The 20,852-nt window shown below is 33.2% G+C and overlaps 1 protein-coding gene and 3 pseudogenes across 1 annotated transcript; all 4 read left to right on the forward strand.

Moving 5' to 3' along the window:
- Positions 1-39: 39 nt before the first annotated feature.
- Positions 40-158, forward strand: LOC127077699 (uncharacterized; annotated as a pseudogene).
- Positions 159-317: 159 nt separating this feature from the next.
- Positions 318-436, forward strand: LOC127076889 (uncharacterized; annotated as a pseudogene).
- A 159-nt stretch (positions 437-595) lies between these two features.
- Positions 596-714, forward strand: LOC127077807 (uncharacterized; annotated as a pseudogene).
- A 3,216-nt stretch (positions 715-3,930) lies between these two features.
- On the forward strand, positions 3,931-7,794 carry LOC127076571 (uncharacterized). The gene is made up of 5 exons (XM_051018254.1): positions 3,931-4,404; positions 5,679-5,839; positions 6,158-6,188; positions 6,523-6,625; positions 7,299-7,794. Exons 1-5 carry the CDS (start codon positions 4,090-4,092, stop codon positions 7,421-7,423), a joined length of 735 nt encoding a protein of 244 aa, XP_050874211.1. The 5' UTR covers positions 3,931-4,089; the 3' UTR covers positions 7,424-7,794.
- Positions 7,795-20,852: the final 13,058 nt, after the last annotated feature.

Genomic DNA, 20,852 nt, shown 5'->3' on the forward strand with positions numbered 1-20,852 from the left:
AAGAAATCAAATATATATAGTTGGAGCGCATTGGATATTAGATACGATCATACCAGCACTAATTCATCGGATCCCATCAAAACTCCACAGTTAATCGTGTTTGGGCGAGACTAGTATTAAGATGAGTGGCCTCATGGAAAGTCTTTGTGTTGCAACTCTTTTTGCGATTTTTTAAATACTTGTCTTCATTTTTATTAATCGGAGTGAAAGAATCAGACAAAGTAGGAGAAAATAAATATTTTGGTGTTTGTTATATTTATTTTACCGTTAATAAGTGAAAGAAATTAAATATATACAATTAGAGCGCATTGGATATTAGATGTGATCATACCAACATTAATGCATTGGATTCCATCATAACTCCATAGTTAAACATGCTTGGAATAAAGTAGTACTAGGATGTGTGACCTCTTGGGAAATCCTTGTGTTGCATCTCTTTTTGCAATTTTTTGGATATATGTCTTCATTTTTGTTAATTAGAGTAAAAGAATTGGACAAAGTAAGAGAAAATAAATATTTTTGCGTTAGTTATATTTATTTTTCCGTTAAAACGTGAAAGAAATCAAATATATACAATTGGAGTGCATTGGATATTAGGTGCGATCATACCAGCTCTAATGCATTGGATCCCATCATAATTCCGAAGTTAAGCATGCTTGTGCGAGAGTTGTCCTAGGATATGTGACCTCCTGGGAAGTCCTTGTGTTGCATCTCTTTTTGCAAATTTTTAAATATTTGTCTTCATTTTTGTTAATTAGAGTAAAAGAATCAGACAAAGTAGGAGAAAATAAATAAATATTTTGGCATTAGTTATATTTATTTTTCTGTTAATAAGTGAAAGAAATCAAATATATACAATTAGAGCACATTGGATATCAAGTGCAATCACACTATCACTAATGCACTGAATCCCATCATAACTCTGCAGTTAAGCATGTTTGGTCGGGAGAAAGTAAACACGATGTTTAGAGAGAGAGAGAGAGAGAGAGAGAGAGAGAGAGAGAGAGAGAGATGTCATAACACGATCGATTCTGGATGAAACGAGATAAATGACATTTATATATATGCTAGAGGTTGACATAAAAAGAAATTTCAAATAAATGACTTTTATGACAATCTAATCGATTGATACGTGTTCACAATCGATTAGAAATTTGAAATATAATTGATTGTAAGTTTTAAAAAGGAAGGGAAAAATATCTAATTGTTGCACATCATTAATGCGCTGTCCCAATTGCCTGTAACACAATTTTGAACTGAGCTAATCGATTAAACAAAAGTTTCAATCGATTAGATAAGTCAAAATTTTACCTAGTTATTTTGACAGTTCCTAATTCATCTGGCACAACTTCAAGATATTTTGGAAGGTATTTTCTTTGGTAAAAACATTTTGAAAATATTTTAATGTGTATGTGATTTAGCCATGCGCTTCTACGATAAAGCCTTTTATATTTCACAATAAGTTCACTCACTACTAAATTAAGAGATTCTTTAGCATTTAAAGACTTTGTCAATTACTTCTCTTTTGCAGACACTTATTTAAGTAGCTTGAGACGAAGATTTAGTTAAATTTTATTTGTTTGTCATCATCGGATAATCAAGTTAATTAAACCCTAATAATTAGGTTTGTATATTTATCCGCTTAACCGTTAATGCTTGACTTATCATAAGATATTAATTTTCATCATCAAAAGTTGACGTCCTTGTTAAAAATGTATCACCTGCAAAACAAGGTTTCACACTTTCGTCCTATGACCATAGCTCATAAATATGATATTTAAAATAAAAGAAAAATATGTACAAGGGGACCAAACCGAAACCCCAAAAAAGAAAAGAACAAAAAAATAAAATAATGGCATTGAGAATCGAACCCCTGACCTCCATATTTTACTACAATTGTGTTTTACAACCCTAGTGATATTTAACACGCTATTGGATTTTTACTATGATTTCAAGCCCGTGGTGGTAAAGGTGACACATACTATTATACTATACCTTACTATGGTTGATCAATTATGATGATATCCTTTAAGAACCGTGGTGAAATAGTGAATTTAGTGCATAGTTTATAAATTAATTCCTTTCTTTTATTACACTTGTCCCAAATTATAAGAAGTTTTGGATATTTACACAATTAAGAAGAGCAACTAATTTTGCATAGAAAGAGATTATGTATGACTTTACAAAACAACCCTTCATTAATTTACATAGAAAAGAGAAAATATAGAGATTAATTGTTATGCACTGTCAGTGTAAAAAATTTTACACTGTCAATACATCACAATCATCCGTTTGTGTTACTTTACATGTGATTATAGAAAAAGTCAAACTTCTCTAAAAAATCAATGGTTGTGATTAACTGACAGTGTAAAATATCTTTACACTGTCAGTGCATTTCAATTAAACTCATAAAGAGATTAATTGTTATGCACTGTCAGTGTAAAAAAATTTACACTGTCAATACATCACAATCATCCGTTTGTGTTACTTTACATGTGATTATAGAAAAAGTCAAACTTCTCTAAAAAATCAATGGTTGTGATTAACTGACAGTGTAAAATATCTTTACACTGTCAGTGCATTTCAATTAAACTCATAAAGAGATAAAAGAATTGGAAGAAGAAAGAGTAATAAATAGTAGAGAGTATATTAGAAAAAAAATCATTAATTATATATCGAGATTGTAAAATGATTTATAATTTGAGAGAAATATTTTTTTTCAAAGTGATTTATAATTTGAGAAGAAAGAATATTAAATCAGTGCCATGTCTATTTTTTATGCCTAAGATGCAAAATATTAGTGACCAAATTAACAAATTCTTCTTCCTAAAGTTGGGGTAAATGGAGGGTAAGAAATGAGATCGGAAAGAATATTTAATAGTGTATGTGTTTGGTTAAAATTTTAAAAGACAATAGGTAGATGGAGGGGGACCAAAATCCCTCGTAAACCACTTTTTGCTTTCCCCTGATTTGAGGGGATTTGGAGGGGAGGAAAATGTTTTCTTTTAATTATAATTATATTTACATATTTAATCTTATTTATTTATTTAAATATAAATTTAACTTATTAAAATATTAAAAGTTATATTTTAAACAAATTTTATCTTCTTGTTTATATTTTTATATCTTCATCTTATTACCATTATATGTTTTTATATTTTTTTATTTAGTTTTTTATATTTTAATGTTACTTTTTAATTACCGTAATATTTTTATTTATAATAATTTTTGTTCAATTTTATTGTATTCAATACTCTTTTTAAAAATAAATATTATAATCATTACGTTTTTATACAATCTTTTAGGATGTTCTCTGATTGAATAATTTTATTTTGTCAATAAATTTATATTTAAATTATAAATGATAAATATCCGAATTTTATGGTGAAATTAGAAGTATCAAAAAGTAAATTAGTTTTAAAAATTTTCCCTTTCCCTTGGGAATTAAACATATTTGTAAATAAAATATCTCCCATCCCTTTGATATTTTGAATCAAACATATATCTAATTAAAATCTTCTCCTTTTCCTCTTATGAATTGTGATGATATTCTTTAAGAACATGAGTGAAATCGTGAGTTTAATACATAATTTATAAATTAATTCCTTTTTTTTATTACACTTGTCCGAAATTATAAGATGTTTTGAATATTTTTTGAATTAAGAAGAATAATTAATTTACATGAAAAAAAATATATATGACTTTATAAAAATATTTTTTATTAATTATATAGAGAAGAGAAAATAAAAAAATAAAAAAATAAAGAGTGAGTAATAAATAATAGAGAATATATTAGAAAAAAAAATCATTAATGATATATTGAGATTGTAAAATACTAGTAAGCTTATAATTTGAAAAAAAAAATATTTTTGACAAATTAATTTATATTTTGGGAAGAAAGAGTATTAAATTAATGGCATATCTGTTTTTTTTGTGCACAAGATGCAAAATGTTAAGAGACCAAATTATACAGTCAGAAAATGAAATTAAAAATTTCCCACGGTTGCTTTCTTCCTAAACCCTAAACCTCCGAAGAAGAAGAAGAAAAAACAACATTTTCGAAGCACTGATCCAATTCCACTCCAATCCATGCTATCTCTCGCCAAACGCCTCCACTCCCTCACACTCACACCCTTCCTTTCTCGCGCCTCCCACCAACTCCGCTCTCCTCGACCCGACGCCGCCTCCCACTCCAGGCGGCGCCACAAGTCTCCGCCTCTTCCGCTGAAAAAAGCGGAGGAGAGGTCTGAATGGTGGATCGTCGACGGAGAAATGCACGAAATAGGAGATAACGTACCACCACGTGAGCGGTTTGTGATTCCTCGAGAGAATATCCCCAATAAGCGCCGCAAGCAGCTGAGAGAACAGTTCATGCGCAGGACTCGCCTCGTTCTTAAGGAATCTGTTAGTCCCTATTCTCTTCTCTAACCTTCCATTTTTCATTTTTCGTATTCTATTTGTTTGGTTCATGAGAAATTTATATGACTATAACTAGTTACTAAAAAATATAGCTTGTAATTGAATGTATATGTATATGTTTGTTACTCAAATTAGTAGAATCTTAGACACAAGTTTAGGGTTAACTTGATAATCATCATATCTTTTAGGACTTTGTCTGGATTGACTCGTTGGAGATTATCTATTCGCATAAGTAATGCCACTTTGATGGAGACGTTGTAAAAGTAAGGCTCTGTTTGGGGAAAAAATAGCTCATGGCTGATAAGCTAGCTTATATCGGATGAACTTGTAGTTGATAGATTATAAGCTAGCTGTTGGTTGCTAACGAATAAGCTAGTTGATTGAATTTGTATTGTTCTGTAAAATTAGTGGTTGAACTAACTTATCAATGTAAAATGACATAAACCATGTATGCTTAATTAATATTGTTTTTCCAATTAGGATAAAATGGGTAAAATCGAGGGTAAAAATGATAAGCTACTTGAATTAGCTTATAAAAAATGCTGTAAGCCAGTAAAAATAAGTTACGAGCTTCTGGGAAAGTAACAGTTACCTGACAGAGCTTGTTTAAACAGATGAGCTTATATGCTATAAGCTCAAAATACGGCCTTACCAAATAGAGTTTAACTTATTATATGGTCATAAGCTGTTTTCAACTTATATCCATAAGTTCTCTTGGATAGTTCATGAAATCAGCGTGTATAATAAAAGATTATTTAAGTTGTTTATCTGAAGACGACTTTATTTAATTTAGCATAATTCACAATGTTCTTGAGTATTTGAAGTACCAATTTGATATATTTATTTTGAGAAGCTTTAGTAAATAATAAAATTGGTTATCTTATTTTGTTCTATTTGAGTATTGTTTAATCTTTTCTGCATTTTCACCCTTTTTGATTGAGTGTGCTTCGATTAAAATATATCTGTTTATTTATTTTTGGTTTGATATTTTCTTAAAAACTAAATCAAAGGTATTATAGGGATAAGCCACAGATTGATATTATACTGTCATTGTCTTTGTATTCTTTGTTTTTTTTCATGATTACGTGGTAATTTTCTTCCCTAATGTGAATGGGAAATGTGATGTCTCTGTTCTTACTTAGGCCATATTGATCTGCTTGTTGAAAAAACGATGGTTTCAATTTGTGATTTATATTTTTACTTGCGTGTTAAATTTTAATCTTAATTGTTCTCATAAAACATGCACATTATATTGAAAGGAACACGATCCTTGGTGCAAAAGATATATGGAATTATATAATGAACTTCGAGAAAATTGGGAGAGACTTTATTGGGACGAGGGTTACTCTAATAAGCTTGCTCGGGATCATGCAAACTATGAGTCTGCTGAAGATGATGATGAAGATTTCTCTCCTTACAGGTTTGCCTCCATCATTTTTCTCCTTTCCAGCATAGTTCATAACTGATTTCTTCTTAGAAGCATATAATGGTTGTTAATGTCATGTGCATGAGCTTGACTGCTGATACATTTGAGATTTTTATGCTGAAGAAAGGGACTGAGTCACAATTATTCTTTGAATATTTTGAGGAACCTTTTTTGCGATCTATAAATTTTGTTTTAACATGATTACATTGTTTTTTGGTCAATCAGATTAACAGTTTAGATTTCACCGGTCATTAAGTAATGGGGCCATGGAGATAATGTCTAACCTTGGAATTATCTGTTATGGCTTTTCAGGAATAGAAGACCCCAGATGGAGTATAACAAGGTAAAATTGAAATGATTTTAATATATACTTGATAATAACTAGTACAGCAGTTTCTAAGTATACTGTTTGATAAGTGAGCTTTGCAGAATAATTTGCCATGAGAAATTAGGTTTACTGTTCGATTTTTAAATTACGAAGCCACATCATCTTTGAGAGGTGATGGATCGGAAAGTATTGATGTTCTGTGTATTTTGTTATTATTACTAGTTGATATGTGGGCCCACTTTTGATCTGATTGTATAAGATAGTTTTAATCTTTAAGATCGGAACTTTTCTTACTATATTTTTCTGAGTAGTTCTATTTTTCTGATGATTGCATTGAATTGTAATGCAGGATCAGAATTTTGGTAGAAACAGGCAATCTGATAGCTGGGATAAAGTTAGCCTTATACGCGATAAATTTGAGTATGACAGAGAGAGAAGAATGAAGGAGAAAGGTTAGTTAAGATTCTAGCTTTTTACTATCATTCTCATACAGTTTCACAAACTTTAGTATTCCCTGCATGCAGAGCTTTTTGAATGGACATTTTATTGGACATGCCGAGTGTATAACTAGCCAGTGAGCTGAGCATACTCTAGTCGATTGAGTTCAATGCAAAATAAATTCTTCTTATTTAATTATAAATCAAAGTTAGCCTAAAGTTGAATCTAGTAGAAATATCTCAAACCCCTTGGCTTTTTCTAGTTCGACAATAGACACCTTAAGACCTATGATTAATGGTTGATTTGTGTTTAGTCTAGCTGTAGTCTATTAAGCTTGCTAATTGTTGCTGTGAATATGTCAAAGTCTGTTTTTCATACTATTCAAATTTCAAATTTGAAGGCCAAAAATAGTTTCCCTTGTATTCCTTTTTCTCAAAGCAATCTGGTCATTTTCTTCACATTATGTATTATGTATTTTTTTTTATGTTATTGCATAATAATACTGTTAGAACATATTTAGCCTTCTAATAGAGGCAATTATCAAGGAAGAGTTTCTTTTGTATCACTTGTGGCTTCTTTTGTGCTCCATGAACCATCTCTTGTTGTCCTTTACAATTTTGTATTGTTGGGTTCAATTCTAATGAAAAAGGGTTTGGTTTTCATCGACCCTTATTTATTTCTTTGCAGCATTTGCTCCCATACATGGAGGATTTGTGGCTGACTCTCATGAATCGGAAGGCTGGAACCAACCACTAAATACCGATCGATATTTTAGCCAAACAGAAAGGTATCAAGAGGAGGAGAATAAATGAACTATGCCTTTCATCTCTCGCGTAAAGGTGGGATAGTGTTCCTTTTCACTTCACATTTCTGTCCATTTTACCTTCGGTACTATTTTGCTTCAATATGACAGCAGTTTCTAAGAAAATGATTGACAGAGAGATTACATATGGGTGTTTTTTGGTTTAAAGCTCCTTCAATTAGGAAGATAAAGTTGTGTTTTGAATAGAAAGATGATAGATACTGTGTGTTAAAGCACTGACCTTTTCTCTGCCAGAAAGGATGATTGTTGTGACTTGTGAGATTGTAAAGAAAATTGAAGTAACATGATACTGATGAGGTGTTGTAACTAATAAACTCATTTAATGCAGTGCTGTATGTAGATATTTACTTTTCAAAGTCAGCCGAGGTTGTTATTTAGGTTTCGTTTGTTTTATTTTGAAAGAAATAGAATTTTTTTTCTTGTATTTTTTTAAAATGATTTTATATAAGATTAATTTTGACATCTATTTTTTAACTCATTTTTTATAAAAATAAGTTTAACTTATTTTTTTTATAAATTAAAAGATTAATTTTGACCTCTAATAACATAAATATATATTATAGAAATTTAAAACATAGTCAAAATTATATATACATTTTAAAAAATATATTTCAAAAATAATTTTTATAAAAAATTATTTAAAATAATTTTAATGACATCCGAAAAGATTATAATAAAAGGATAAAATGAAAATATGCATAATAATGTACTTTAAGAAATATTATTTAAATTAAGTTTTCATTTGAAGTTTTCTTTTAATTCTTTTTATATAGTTCCACTGGATTTTTCCCCTTGCATATAAACCGTTTCATATTCTTGCCTTATATGCAATTATTTTTTGGTTTAGTATTTCAGTGGGTTGCTGATTTTGGTTTTGATACAAATTTTGAATTTTTACAGATAAAAAATGTGTAACTTAAAAGTTGTACCGTCCTATCTCGATTCAATGCATGAATGTCGGAAATAGTGACAGCAGGGAATCATAGCCCCACTGGAGGCTAAATCAGTTTCTTTTGCATCGCATTTTTTACTGATCTAATGATTTTCACGATAATAAATTTTAGAATTTGGCTATTCATTTGATCATAATTTTTCATTTTGATATTAAAAGACAAAATTAAATTGTTTATCGTCTTAAAATTTCACATGCATATGCCGTTTATATTTTTATGGATGACTAATCTTGTCATTTCAGAAACAATATTTTTTTTCTTCACAAAAACATTTATTTCTCTTCCAATTTTCTATTTATTTTCATTTATCAAAATGATATTAATAATTTACTTTGGGCTTGTTTGTAAAATATAGAAAATAATTTTATAGCTAATGGTTTAAAAATTCACCCAGTTATAAAAAATTGATAAGTGTCATTTTTAACGAATTTATATCATTTTTTAAGTAATAAACTCAATTCAACTTCATGTAGGTTATAATTTAAAGTTTTTATTTTTAATATAAATTAATAAAACATACTATTTGTTCACATGATTTTATTTTATAAATTAGTTTAAGCATTAATTTTATCAGTCATTCAATCTGCCCCTTCATTTCACATTAAGTGATTCTTTTGACCAAATGTAAAATGAAATATGGAAAATATAGTAGTATTTTTTTTGTTTAAAGTACTCTTATTAATTTTAAATTATTGATTCAAAATTAGTATTAATATGTGAAATATATTAAATTGTGGACGATGAAAGTAATTTTTTGTTGTTGTTGAAATTATTGTCCTACTTGCCAACACTATCATCTAAACCACTAAACTTTAACAATGAAGAATAAAGTAATATAAATTTGAGATTACAATTAAAATAGATAAATTTATATTATATTATAAATTTAAAATAAGTATTTATTTTGAGATATACAATATCATCTAAAAATAAGTCATCTAAACCATATATCAACTATTTATTAAGGAACAAAATAGGTATAACTAATAACTAAATCATTTAATTTAATTTAATGTTCTATTTTAGTCCCTTAATTAAAAAATGTTATTAGGAAGTCCCTTAACTTTACTTATGTTATTTTATTTGGTCTCTTTCGTTAGTTTTTGATAAAAAAAATAAAATTATATTTAAACCTCCGAAAATAAAATCCTTTCGGTTTAAATAATATATAAAATTTTAATTTCATATGATAACTCAGATTTCAATCAATGACCTTATTGTTCACGCAATGTTAATAGAATTTGATATTTTTTTGTCAGAAATTATAAGAATGAAAATAGAATAATAAAAGTGAAATTAAAGACCGAAATATAATATTTTTTTAGTTAAAGAATTAAATCTTAAATTAAGTTAAAATACTAGTATATTTTTTCATATTTTATCGTTTTTTCACTCCTTTCTCTCCCTAACATACCATTGAGGACAAAACAATTATTTACTTTTTTTGACTTATATATTCAAAACATAAGTAATACTACAGTACTACTAATAATCTAGAGATTGTTTTAGACTAAGTACTAAACTTACTGAGAGGTCAACTGTGGTGCATATTTTAGGTTGATTTGTCAGTCACTCCCAAAGTTGTTACTTATTCTCTTATGTTTTGTATTTATCTGTTTGTCTAACTATGACTGTAAACCAATACCCTCATTCCTTGCCCTATGATATCATTATACACAAGTTTAGAGTTTGAAAACATGCCTACCTTTTTTATCAAAAGAAAAGAAAACATGCCTACCTTACAACCACAAAAAGCTGAAATTTTACATCCTTAAACTGTGCATGCTTGCTTTTGACCTCATAACGCGCCCACAATAATCATAGAAAAAAATAAAACATTTACTCTCTTCTTTTACTAGTAGTCTAGTACTATCAATTAATCTACCGACTAAGATTTTATTCGCAATATCTGTGTAGAATTATGAAGTGTATGGTAGAGTAGAGTGATGGTTTGTGGGGAATATTGTTTTGGTGAAAGGCACAGAGAGAGAGTATTTGGCACAAAGCACAAAGATCTGAAACCTATAGGTACGCGTGTGACTTGTGATGTAGATAAAGTTAAAACACATCTCACGAGCAATTCTATTGGTAAATACTAGTATCAGTTACCCAACAAAGAAGCAACAAACTTTGGACCTTTTCTCAGTATGCATTGGAATACACACTTCAGCGACATATTAGGACAAATTCTACTCATCACTCACCCCTTCCCTCAATAAAAACAAAACTACACTACGAGTATTATTGTTATATAGGTTAAACTTGTACTAACATTTCATGCATGCTTTCTTACAGGATAGATTTATAATTCTCATATACTAGTACGCTTACATTCATTTAAATTTCTCCATTTCTTAAAATTATATCTACCACCATCAAAACACATGTACGAAAACAAAACTTGATAATTAAAAGTTTATTCATATACTAGTATTCAATAACATTAATATCTTCTACTTAAAATCTTATCTGCTTATGACAAAAGTTTAATATTTCATGACGGTAAGATGAGAGAAAAGAGGAGGGTGATGGAATCATTTGCTTTGTAAATTGTGTTATTGATTTTTTTCAAATTTGTTAGAAAGTAGATAAAGACTAATTAATAATATCAAAGCAGTCTAGCAGTAGACACTCATCACCCAAACAATAAAAATACTTTAAAAATATGAATCGACAATTCAGATTAAGCAATAGGGACGAGAATACCCCTTCTAACAACATGACAGGTGATCCGTTACTCTGGAGACGCCCGTCATCTGCTTCAAAACCCTAAATCGTCATCAAGATGACGATCCGCTTGGAAAACCAAGCATGGAGACCATGACGTCTTCGACAAACTTGTCACAAAATACATGGAAATGCTGTCCACTTCCACTCAGGAATACTCAACGGTTGCATCAAACCTAACGACTTCTAATGTTCAATCTTTGAATTTTGGTAAGTCAAGTAAGCGTAAATAAACTCAGGCACTTCGTTCTTCATTTATGGCCACTAAAACATTCTCTTCAAGTCTTTGTACATCTTAGTGGCACCATCATGAATACTCAGACCACTTCAATGACGTTCCTCAAGAATACTCTTCTTAATCTCTGGTACATCAGGTACACAAACCCTGTCTCTGAACCTCATCACATCATTCTAGTCACCCTGATATCACAACCTTTTCCTTGATTGATTAACACCAATTGGTCAACCAATCCCAAATTGACTTTCTGACCTTCTCTGATTTCTACAAGGATACCACTAGTCAACTTCAAGATATTGAACTTCATGTTATTAGAAGTCTCTCAACTCACCAAACTCACGTCTCTGAATTGCTTAATCAATTCCAATTCTCGAACCATCATATCGACATATGCAACGACTTCCTACTCAAAGCACCCGCTATAACATTGACTTTACCCGAATGATAACTTAAGCCAAAATCATAATCCTTCATAAATTCGAGCCATCTCATTTGTCTCATATTCAACTCCTTCGGATCGAATAGATACTTCAAACTCTTCTGGTCACTAAACACTTCAAATATGGAACCAAACATGTAATGACTCCAAATCTTTAACACAAACACCACAACTACCAACTCTAGATCATGCGTAGGATAATTCCTCTCGTGAATTTTCAACTGTCTGGAAGCATAAGCCACAACCTGACCATTCTACAATAACACACCACCTAGACCCATATTTGAAGCATCACAATACACAACAAAGGACTTACTTGGATTTGGCAGAATTAAAATTGAAGCAGACATCATCTTCTTCTTGAGTTCTTGAAAACTCTCCTTACAATGCACATCCCACACATAAGCTTTACCCTTTTGAGTCAAACGAGTTAAAGGCAATGCTAACTTCAAAAATCATTCAATAAACCTCTTGTAATAACCAGCCAAACCAAGAAAACTTCTGATATCAGTGACAAACTTTGGAGTTTCCCACTGCAACACAACATCTATCTTCGATGGATAAATAAAAATCCCACCACTCGAAATCACATGACCAAGGAAACTCACTTCTTGCAACCAGAACTTGCACTTGAACAAATTTCATACAACTTCTTTTCTCATTTGAAACCCTATGTTTCCCTTTGTCAGCTGGAGCACTATACAGTTTTCCACGACATTGATTATTTCATTTCTTTTCACTAAGACTCTTATAGTGATCAGAACGAGCCATGTTATGCTCATCATATATCCTACATGTATTCACAAGTGTAGGAAATCAGTGAATCTTCTGATACCTAATACCTTGCTTGATCTCAGGATGTAGTCCATATCCAAACTTGATACACTTCGACCCCTCAGAAGCTTGTAGTGTAGACAAAACTTCACTAGCTCTTCGAACTTAGCAGCATACTCAACAATTGTCATATTTCCCTGCCCGAGCTCGAGGAACTCGATCTCCTTCTTATTGGGCACGTCTTTTAGAAAATACTTCTCTAAAAATTTAGTCTTACACACAATCTAAGTAATCTCAGTACCAATAACCTCTAGTCTCTGATGCGCGTTATCCCACCAGTCTTCAGCCTCTTTCACCTACATGTGAGTACCAAACTACACCTTTTGAACTTTAGTGCCAACCATCACTCGAAAAATCTTCTCAATATCTCTGAGCCATATTTGTGCACCCGCTAGATCATATTTGCCCTTGAAGGTTGGCAGATTGTTTCTCTGAAACTTCCCCAATCCACGAAACTCATCACCAAGCTAATTCTGCTGATCCTACAATGTCTGAGCCATTTCTTCCAAAGCATCAACAATCTCTCAGTCATTTCTTCCAGCCATATATTGCACACTAGAAAACAGACATTAGAAGAAACAATCCATCGATAATGTTCATACACATGTCGCATAATAGAGAACAAACAACATTACAAAAATCTGGTCGGATGGACCGACAGCCGAATGGACCGACCTGCTATGATACCAATAATTTAACACCCCAAACCCTGAAACTTATTTAAAAAGCATTACTCGACAATTTAAGGTGTCACCAACGACCACCATCCAAAACATTTGAAATTACGCAGCATAATTAACATACTAAAAATCTTTTAAATTAACTTCATCAATAAAGTATTAAATTTTTAAAACACCAAAATCAACATTAACTCTAAAACATAACAACCGTATGTTCTCGATGTTACACGATCAGAGCACTAGGACCACTAATGTGCGACAAAGCGATAAATAAAACGAAGAGTAGCTCCAATAAGCCATATACACAAGAACTTTACTCCCGAGTATCTGTAAGATGTCCATGGTGGACAATATTAAATAAATGAGTCAGAAACAACTTCCAATATGAACAGTATAAAGAATGCGAAAGTAGAGAAACACACAACGTATCATACATCCAATACACAATCAGCATCCCCATAATCTCACACCCATCCACAATAATATACAAATATATATGTAATGTGACTCACGACACAATGTCAAACTTATGCATCATGTACCAACTCAACATTTGATTCTCTCTAGAATCGGGTCCTCCCTTCCAAACCCATGAGCATACCCTTCTAAGTTCCAAGCCCCTTTCTGAGCTTGTGACAAGCCACTAATTCCCCCTTTTGAACTAGCGAACATGCCTCTTTAAATGACAAACACAATAATACATGTCCATACAAATCAATGCAACAGTAATAATAAGCTTACGTCCCTCATTCTGACCATAATGAACATGTATTGACACACAATAGTAATCCCCTAATTTGAATTACTATCCACCAATAATAACAATGAATGCACACCAACCATACATAATTAATCACTAGGGGTGGCAAACAACATGCCCGCCCCATTAAGGCCCGTTATGCAAAAGCCCGCAAAAAACGGGGTGGGGCAGGACGAACGTAGTGTATGGTGTGGGCCTAAAACCTTAGCTCGCCCAGTACAAAAGTACGGGTGGCGTTGGGCAAGCATAATGTAGGGTGTGGGCCTAAAATCTTAGCTCGCCCCACACAAAAGTGCAGGTGGGGCAGGACTTGTCTGCGAGCACTGCATGTTTTAGGCCTAAAAATGAATAAAATTATAAAGCCCACATAAAAAAGGAGTGCGGAGGGGAAGACACATTAGATGGTGAGAGCCTAAATCCTTGGCCCGCCTTGCACTAAAGTTCGGGTAAAATGGGCATGCCCAACGTGCCAGGCCCATTTTTCCACCCTCATTAATCACCATATAATCATGCATTTTAACAACAATACTAATCATGTTCTCATAAGTTAACAACATAAAACAACACCATATATATTCACACCATAGCTACACCATAGACGAAAACATGTAAGCAAGGCCATTACTATTCAATCATCAAATAATTCCAACATAATTAATTCATAATAATTAATTAACGACATCAAAACAACCAAACATTAACAACTCATCACCCAAACAACATAAACACCTCAAAAATATGAACCGACAATTCAGATCAAGCAACAGGGACGAGAACACCCCTTCTAACACATGACGGGTGACCTATCACCCTGGTGACGCCTGTCACCTACTTCAAAACCCCACACTATCATAAAGATGACGACTAGCTTGGAAAATCAAGCCTGAAGACCATGTCGGTCTCCCAATCAGACTCATGACGTTGTTAGTGTCCCCAGGTGCATGACGGGTAACCCGTCATCTGGGTGACGGCCGTTACCCTGCATCCGAAGGCAAAAAATACGCGTTTTGCCTTGTAAGTCCCATGGAACTCCAAATTTCCAACCCTAATCAGTCCAATACACCTAGAAAATTATACCACATCAAATAATATTATTATAACATGTCAAATCACAAAATTTCACAAATTATTCATTCAATTTCATCAATTCATGTTCATGTTCTAAGCCTTTAACAACTTCAATAATGGCATAAACATCATGTATACAGACACATAAAATTGCACATATAACTGTTGGTGTAAGCCCTAGAGGCCAATACTTTTGGTACTTGTATCGAATTATTTATTAATAATAAAAGGCATTTTCTTTATTATGTTTGATTAATAAAGTCCTTAGAATAGCTAGTCCGTTTAATGTATCAAGTATGACTTAATCATGAGATCACATTAAACATAAAGACACTATTCTTAAAGTATCCGTAGTCGAGCTTTATTGTGAAGTGGGATAACATTAAAGCATTAAGACTATTATGTTTGTAGACTGATGATCACATCTCATGGATCATGGATAAAGAGTTATCAAGTCTTAAACATAGGTATGAATATTAAGAGTAATATTTATACCGGATTGACCCGCTATGAGAATCCAATATAGAAAGTTATGCAAAGTGTCATAAGTTATTCTCATGGTGATAATGGTGTATACCACTCTTCGACCTGAAACCACTATGAATCCTAGATGTAGAGTCGAGTGCTTTATTGCTGATCCAACGTTGTCCGTAACAGGATAACCATAAAGACAGTTGATGGGTACTCCACAAAGCATGCTGAGGGACATGAGTGTCCTAGATGGAATTTTCCCATCCTGCGTAACAGGATAAATGTCTATGGGCCCAATATTGAACTGGACAAGGATGACACGGTATATACCTTGTGTTCAATATAGACATAAGGGTAAATGGGTAATTATACACATAATTATTATCACAGGAGGTTTATTCAGATCACATGACATTTTCGTATCTTGGGTAGCAGTGATGTGTTGCTAGATACCGCTCACTGTTTATTATGTTAAATGCGTGATTTAATATAATTGTCAACGTCGCGAAAACCTACAGGGTCACACACAAAGGACGGATTGATGAGAGATAGAGTAACTAAGGAACATCGTAAGGTACGGTGCACTAAAGTGGAATACGAAATATGGTAAGGTACCAAATACTTAAGTGATTTTGACATATTATAAGATATGGGCCAAAATACACTTAAGTGGGCTTTTTAGCTTGAAGCCCACACAAGTGGTTCTATAAATAGAACTCTTGGGTAGAAGCATTGTCACTCATAATAAAACTCAAGTGAAGACTTGGAATTTCGTTTCCCTTTCTCTCTCTCTCTCTCACTCAAAGCCTTCATTCGTACCAGCTAGCACTGAGATTGAAGGAATCCGTTCGTGTGGACTGAGTATAGACGTTGTCATCGTTCAACGTTCGTGATCGCCACAAGAGGTAACGATTCTATCACTGATCATGCCCATTCGTAAGGATCACTAAATGGAGAAATTTTTAAATTCCGCTGTGCCTTGGATGACAATTCTCCTTCAGTGGTATCAGAGTCACTTACGAAACCATGAATCCGATAACTGTTTTTATTTTGTATTAATATGATTAAAGACAGAATGAATCAAAGATTAAATTGAGATCGATCAAGTTATATATATATATGATATATGTAATCCTGATGCAAAATACATTATATATGATATAGTGTTCTCGTTTCGTTCATTCAAACACTCAATGGTTGTTTTCCTTTGAGCGATCAATGGTCATTTGCTTCTTGATCAGACATTAGTAAGGTGAAGCAATGACATGTTGATCAATCATACTGAATCAACAATCGAGATGTGTTTGACGGTCTGAAATTGGTGCATCAGGGTTAGTGACGACACAAGGGTTGTGTTGTCAGAGAGTTATGCGATTGGGGTTTGACTGCACAAGAGTTGTGCTTTCTAAACACTTTTTAGAACAGTGTTAACCGGTTAACGCATTTGGTTAACCGGTTAACGCAATACGAAATAAAAATTTTAAGGTTTTCAAACAGTGTTAACCGATTAACGCATTTGGTTAATCGGTTAACGCAAGATGGAAAACAGTTTTCCAAGAGATTTTCAAACAGTGTTAACCGGTTAACGCATTTGGTTAACCGGTTAACGCAAGGCAGAAAACATTATTTTGAACAGATTTCAAACAGTGTTAACCGGTTAACGCATTTGGTTAACCGGTTAACGCAAGGCAAAATTCACCCGTTCGGCTAACTCAGTGCTTTAAAGTATCAAGTGTTGATGCGAAAAGCGACGTCGATTTTAAATGAATTGTTCATTAAAAATTTCAGCAGCGGACCCCCGGCTAACTCTGCGTAGTGTGGTCGGTCGTCGAAATTTAATTTGGTTTTAATTAATTAAAAGAATTAAAATTGATAATAATAATAATAATGTGTTTATTATTGTCTTGTGGTGATCGGTTATGGCCTTAGTTTTCCTTTATTTTGTTTTGGTTTTTAAAATACGACCTGCGTGTCGTGCTTCTCTGTTAATCTCTCAATGTAACTTCTTTTCTCATCTCACTCCCTCGTATGTAAAACGAGTTTCTTTATGTAATGTAATGATGTGAAGAAAGCAAAGAAGTCAGTGCCAAAGGAGGACAACCTTGAAGATCTTGCTTAGAGAAGCTTAGATCGTTGTTAGGTTAGCTTAGGTTCTCTCATTGGCTTGGGAGAACAATTGCGCTAGGGGTCATAACTGTTTCATTATGTATGTATGTATGTTGATGCATGTGAATGTATGTTGATGCATGTGAGAGGCGATTTATATGATAAATAAGCCGGTGAGATCAGAAAAATTTCAATTCCCTCAGATTAAAAAAAATTAAGTTTGTGCTTTCCAAATTTTAACACTCATCAAGACTAGTATCGAATAATGTAGGTTTCGCCTACGCGAGGTGCATGTTCTATATTAGTAAGGTGCAATGGGATAATTGTAATATCCAACTGTTAAAACAATGGGTCAAACTTAACTAAACAAATTATAATAATATTATATGTGTTTGCTTTCCAAGTTTTAGCACTCATCAAGACTAGTATCGGACAATGTAGGTTTCGCCTACGCGAGGTGCATTTTCTATATTAGTAAGGTGCGATGGGATAATTGTAATATCCAATTGCTAAAACGATGGGTCAAACTTAATTATAATAATATTATATATGTTTAGAAGCAAGAGTTGGGAATGATCCATATGATGGATTGCAATAAGGAGTTATTCACCCAACTGAAATTTTCAAGAGTTGTATGAGATACAACTGGAAGGAGTTCCTACCTAAATAACCTAGTTTTGTGTAATCCGCCTACGCGGACTTAGAACGAAGTGAAATATGGATCTCGACCCACTAGAAAATCTTCCAACGGGATTTTCCGAATTAAATGATGAGGGTCATTTGTTTTGAGTAAAATAGTGTGAGCATATTTAATTAAAGGCCTAATTAAATATGTCAATGATACTTATATTTTCATTAATCCTTATGTAGATTACCATGACAGCAAACACCTCTAACAACATCTTGTGATCAATCCTTGATAAGGAAAAATTGTCTGGGACAAATTTTCTGGATTGACACCGAAACCTGAGGATTGTCCTCAAACATGATAAAAAGTTGTATGTCTTGGAGACACCTGCTCCTGAAGAGGAACCTCCTAGTTCTGCACCTAAGGCAGAAAGAGATGCTTATAAGAAGCATGTCGATGATGCCAATGAATTTGCTTGTCTCATGCTAGCTACCATGAACTCAGAATTGCAAAAGCAACATGAGAACATGTCAGCGTTCGATATGATCGAACACCTGAAGATGCTCTATCAAGAGCAAGCAAGACATGAGAGGTTTGAAGTTTCAAAAGCCCTTTTTCAAGGCAAGTTAGTTGAGGGAGCCCCTGTAGGTTCCCATGTGCTCAAGATGATTGGGTATGTGGAAAACCTTGAGAGATTGGGTTTTCCTCTCGAAAAGGAACTTGCGACTGATTTGATCTTGCAATCGTTGCCAAATAGTTTCAGTCAATTTGTCCTAAATTTCAATATGAATGATATGGACAAATCTCTTCCTGAACTGCTCGCCATGTTAAGAACTGCCGAGCAGAATCTGAAGTCAAAAGGGAAGTCCATTATGATGATCGGAAATGGAAAGAGACAGAACAAAATGCCCACTAAGCAGGGTGATAAAGGGAAAGGCAAGGAAGTTGCCAAACCCAAACCCACCGTTGCTGCTTTAAAGCCCAGTGGAGGCATAGCAAAATAAGGCACCTGCTTCCATTGCGGTAAGACCGGACACTGGAAGAGAAACTGCCCAAAGTACCTGGAAGATAAGAAGAATGGAGTAGAGACTTCAACTTCAGGTATTTTTGTTATTAAAATTAATTTATCTACTTCTGCATCATGGGTATTAGATATTGGATGCGGCTCTCACATTTATACAAATGTGCAGGGGCTGAAAAGAAGTAGAGATTTGGCAAAAGGTGAAGTTGACCTACGAGTTGGCAATGGAGCAAAGGTTGTTGCTTTAGCCGTAGGGACTTATGTATTGACTTTACCTAGTGGTTTAATAATTCAGTTAGAGAACTGTTATTATGCACCTGCAATTAGCACGAATATTATTTCCGTTTCTTGTTTGGACAAGTTTGGTTTTTCATTTATAATAAAGAACAATTGTTGCTCAATTTTTTTGAATGATATATTCTATGCTACTGCACAAATGAACAATGGATTATATGTCCTTGATCTGGAAATGCCTATTTATAACATTAATACTAAAAGGATGAAACCTAATGAGTTAAATCCAACTTACCTTTGGCATTGTCGATTAGGCCACATAAATGAGAAGCGCATTTCCAAACTCCATAAAGATGGACTCTTGGACTCTTTTGATTATGAATCATATGAGACATGCAAATCTTGTTTAATTGGAAAGATGACAAAGTCTCCATTCACAAGAAAAGGTGAAAGAGTTAATGATCTTTTGGCCCTCATACAGCAAGGTGTATGTGGACCACTGAACATACCATCCAGGGGAGGTTTTCAATACTTCATCACATTTACTGATGATTTCAGTAGATATGGTTATGTGTATTTAATGAAACACAAATCAGATTCCTTTGAAAAGTTCAAGGAATTCAAGAATGAAGTACAAAACCAACTAGGTAAGAATATTAAAAACTCTTCGATCAGATCGAGGTGGTAAGTATTTAAGCCTAGAGTTTGATGACCATCTGAAAGAGTGTGGGATCCTATCCCAACTTACTCCTCCTGGAACACCCCAATGGAATGGTGTATCTGAGAGAAGAAATCGAACCCTGTTAGACATGGTCCGATCCATGATGAGTCACACCGATCTTTCAAACTCCTTTTGAGGACATGCACTATTGACATCAGCTTACACACTTAACCGTGTTCCATCCAAAAGGTTGAAAAGACACCATATGAGATATGGAGTGGTAAGAAACCACATATGTCTTACATGAAGATTTGGGGTTGCGAAGTTTATGTGAAACGACAAATTTCAACTAAGCTTGAGCCCAAATCTGACAAATGCTTATTTGTGGGGTATCCTAAAGAAACAAGAGGGTATTACTTCTACAATCCTTCAGAGGGCAAAGTGTTTGCCGCTCGAACTGGAGTTTTCCTGGAAAGGGATTTTATTTCCAAAGGAATCAGTGGGAGGAAAGTAGAGCTTGAAGAAATTCAAGAATCACAAAGCATCGATACACCTATGGAGGAATTAGAGCAGGAAACACAAGTAGTTGTGTAAGAGC

Source organism: Lathyrus oleraceus, chromosome 4, assembly GCF_024323335.1.
Source record: "Lathyrus oleraceus cultivar Zhongwan6 chromosome 4, CAAS_Psat_ZW6_1.0, whole genome shotgun sequence".
Lineage (NCBI taxonomy): Eukaryota > Viridiplantae > Streptophyta > Magnoliopsida > Fabales > Fabaceae > Lathyrus > Lathyrus oleraceus.